Source organism: Pinus tabuliformis, chromosome 8 (genome assembly GCF_031772625.1).
Source record: "Pinus tabuliformis cultivar Carrire ecotype Pingquan chromosome 8, CPIR1, whole genome shotgun sequence".
In the NCBI taxonomy this organism is placed as follows: Eukaryota; Viridiplantae; Streptophyta; class Pinopsida; order Pinales; family Pinaceae; genus Pinus; species Pinus tabuliformis.
Window position 1 is genome coordinate 1,672,509,986 of NC_142294.1, and position 4,232 is coordinate 1,672,514,217.

Sequence of the window (4,232 nt, forward strand, 5' to 3'; positions counted from 1 at the left end):
TAAATATATATAAAACATGTAATGTGGGCTATGAATGGACATAACGAACTCCCTTTCTGGTCGGTATGAAATTACGTTTCCCCACATTTGCACATTATATATTTAACTGTACTTTCATATTTGACCTAACGTAGTTCACTTTTGTGTTTGCGGTAAAGCTCCGGGTAAACTCGATCGATCTCGAAATTGTTGTGTTTAAAGTGCCCTAATGGAGACTGTTCCGGAGGATGTCGTTCGGCAGTCTTTGCTAAAAGTACCTTACACATCACACGATACGCTGAAAACTGTGTGCAACAGCTGGGAGGCTATGGTCCGTAGCCCTACGTTCTATGCTGATAGGAAGAAATGTGGGACGAGCGAGCATCTGCTTTGCTTGATTCAAAATGATATGAATGAAAGAGATATGAATCCCGTTTTTGTAGTAACCATATACGACCCCGTGAAGGGCACCTGGGAAAGGTTACCTCCAATTGATGATCCCCAGATTAATGGAATACAAGTATGGTGTCGGTGCGTGGCTGTGAATCGGAAGCTACTTCTCATAGGGAGAACCCGTCCGTCTGATGCAAGTTTGATGAAGAGTGTTGACATTTATGACTTTGAATCTGCCAGATGGAGCCGCGGAGCTGACATGCCGACACCTCGATTATACTTTGCGTGCTGTGTTTCTTCTTCCACCGGACTTGTCTACGTCGCTGGCGGTGCCGGCGAGGATGACCTCCGTCTTGCATCTGTAGACGCATATAACGTGGAGACAGACAAGTGGGAAATTTTGCCTCCTATGATCGAACCGCACGGCTATGGATGCCGCGGTTTTTTCATGGATGGTAAATTAATGGTGTTAGAGGAATTCGATCGTGGAGAAGTATTCGATCCGAGTGAGGGAACCTGGAGATTGACGGCACACATGTGGAACACGAGGTTAGAAACATGGAGAAGACGTGAGTTTTGTTCTTTTTGTGGGGAGTTGTACTTGTTCACTGATCAACAGGTAAAGAAGTATGATGTTGAGAAGGACGTTTGGAGTGTGGTAGCTTCCTTTCCGAATCCCCTCGATATTCACTTCTTTACGTGCGCTACACAGTGGCGTGACCAGATTTTTTTCAGCGCTTTTGGCCGCCTAGGAAAACACATCTCTTATCTGTTTAATCCGTCAACCAGGGAGTTCACTGAAGTTACGGCTGATGGTGGGAAGTTAATCATATCTGCAGCAACCGTGGAGATTTGAATGTAATATTTAGATGCACAGACTTGTAATATTTAGATGCACAGACTTTGATGTGAAATGATGTGTCATCAATAGTTTTTTAATCAAGCAGCTTGTGTGGTGTGTGGGGTTCATGTCTATATTAGACATTGCCCAGTTTAAGGAAATATTCTCTAGGTTCCCTTTCCTTTTTTTATTAGTTTTGTTTAAGTTTTTTTATTTTTGTAAAAGTAAGTTATTAAAATTAAATAGCATCTTTTTAATATATATTTATTTTACTATCACTTTCTTATTAATATTAATCTTTCTTTCCATAATGGTTTCATATGAGTTTGGAGTAAAGATGGTTAAATTTTGTAGTTTATTTACTTTTAATATTATATTTGGTGAAATTTGTTATTCATTTTCATATTAATATTAGTCTTTTTTTCCATAATTGTTTCATATGAGTTTGAAGTAGAGATTTTCTAATTTTTAGTTTATTTATTTTTAGTATTAAATTGATATGTTAAAATATTAATTCAATTTAATTGTTAATTGGAGTTGTAAGAATATTCTTCATCCAATAAATGATTAGTGGAGTTAGAAATTAGTTAGAATGGATATTTTTTATTCAATACCACATTACATCCTTCGTCGTATCCCCTACTAAAAAACAACATAATCAAAATAGAAAACAATAAAAATACAAAATGTGCCAAATGATAAGGAATGTCTGTTGGCATTATGACACATGTTTGGCTCTATGACATAGGTGTTGTCCTTGATTTCAACTCACTCAAATGGCAGATCATAGTTCAGGCTCTTAGAATGAAATAAAATGAGGTATATGCACGTTACTCGTAACAAAGTCGCGTATACACGTGGGATTACCGATCAAAAGGCGCATATACCTATGCACGCACTTTCATGCAAAGAAAAGCGTGTAAATGTGGGAAAACCTATGATTTGTCCATGGTATTTAGTCCGACATATTTGAACCTATGGTTTTGGTTCTTTGTATTGCACCCAAAGTGTTGAACCCAAGTATTAGGTCCCTAGTATTGGTTCTCAATGGTTTTGGACCATGGTTTGAGTAAGACCTAAGACTATAAAAAGGAAAGGAGATCATTTGGATCATTTGTGATGTGTAGCTCGATCTAAATCAAGGAGGAACCTAAGCGTTACAAGATAGATAAGATCTATTGATGGGTCGAGATCTTAAGGCTTGAATAATAGTATCATTGTGTGTTTTTGATATGTTATAATTGGCACATGATTAGATCTATAAATCTGATAATCTGGGTATAACCGATGTCTAATTAAGTAAAAGGGTAAATTATCTTGTATAGATCTGTACGCAGGTTTGGCGCAGCATAGCCGCCTATATGGTGAAGACACACCACTACATGTAGGGGGGTTTTAAGACAATATTTGAGTCAATTGTCTTAACTTAAGACAAAAAGAAACTTGTGTGTTGTCTTATATATTATCTCTAAGCGGGTGTCTCAAAATGTAATGTCTCAAAAATTTGTCTCTATAAAGAAAATATAAAACACATATTATTATTGTCTCTATAAAGACAAGAATCATTGTCTCTCTAGAGACAATTTGATTTGTCTCTCTAGAGACAATTTGATTTGTCTCTCTAGAGACAACTTCATTTGTGTCTCTTTAGAGACAATTACATTTTTGTCTTTTTAGAGACAATTCCATAATTCAAACTATTGTCTCTCTAGGGACAATATAAAAAATTATTTAAAAATAAATAAATAAAACCATTTTGAATGTCTGCTGGTCATGCCTTCCATTATGTCTATCGATCCGAATAATTTTCTTAGCCTAAATAGAAGATTCTTCAACCCCGCTTCTGTATTCTGCTCTATAACCATGAGGCCACTTGTTTTGGCCCCATTGTAGGACAATATCTCCTCGTTCTGCAACACAATGCCTTGAGGGTTGGTTTTCTTGGCTAGTCTTTCTATCTTTACTCCTCACGGAACGGTTCTGGAATGGAGTTTACATATTCGAGAGCTTTCTGGTGGTTATTGTTGCTGTTTGTCAATGACCCTACTTTCGTCCTTACTATCTTTCCTTCCAAACTGGAATGGATCCCATTTAAAATCCTTCCATTCTCGAGGTTTTCTTCCTTCTTGCATGTTTCACGTGTGTCTTTTTTGCATTACTCATCAGCATAGAATCCGTGCTAGCCCCTTGATATCTGCATAGAGGAATCACGGGCGTAACATAAATTTTTGGCCACAGATTTAGTTTGCAGGTTGAACAGGACAAAATATATGTAACAGAGCTTCATTTTAGAACATATAGGCCACCTTCAATTAGACTCCAAAAGTAAATCTGGTGCACATAGCCAAAAAATGGATCTGAATACTTCTTATGAACAGCTCTTAGCTTATTTCCTCCCGCATTTAGGTGAAAATCAACCATGAAATACGCACATTCCCTGGAACAATGGACATAAATGTTATTACCTCAATGTACAGTGTTAACAAAATGTATGTACGCCTCCAGATGCTTATTATGCGCGTTAGTATTAGATAAAGATTCAATTCAGATAGGGTGCTAGTGTTTGAGTTCCTACATATAGTTGATCAAGACACAATGTTCTGGTCGTAGCTGATCAACAATGCCTGCCTGTAATTGATGGAGAAATCTAAAATGTCCAGCAGTAGGATTTCTTTAGAAGGGTAAAATCACTAAAAGCATGATGCTTTAAAAATTTTAAGGATTACTTTCGGTCTGCTTCATAGTAGCCTGTATGAAGGGTAGGTGTTTTGTTCCAACATGGATCCTTCCTCGAAGTGCATCGAGTAGTGTAGACAGCAGCAACAACAAGCATTGATGGACTATACTTGCTCATTATGTATTGAAGCAAACACAATTCAACCAAGAAGAATGCGAGATTTTCCATCTGAATAATAGATAGTACGACTTGTCAGTATAACAGGGTATTATTAGGAATGCAATGAAGAAAAGTAATTTAAAACATGAATGCTAGATTTTATGAGGCATTTTCGAAAGTAGA

General features: G+C 37.0%; 1 protein-coding gene across 1 annotated transcript; it reads left to right on the forward strand.

Moving 5' to 3' along the window:
- Window positions 1-208: 208 nt before the first annotated feature.
- LOC149242612 (F-box/kelch-repeat protein At2g44130-like) lies at window positions 209-1,228 on the forward strand. Its single transcript, XM_089370902.1, has one exon. It carries the CDS (start codon window positions 209-211, stop codon window positions 1,226-1,228), a length of 1,020 nt encoding a protein of 339 aa, XP_089227028.1.
- The last annotated feature ends 3,004 nt before the right edge of the window (window positions 1,229-4,232 follow it).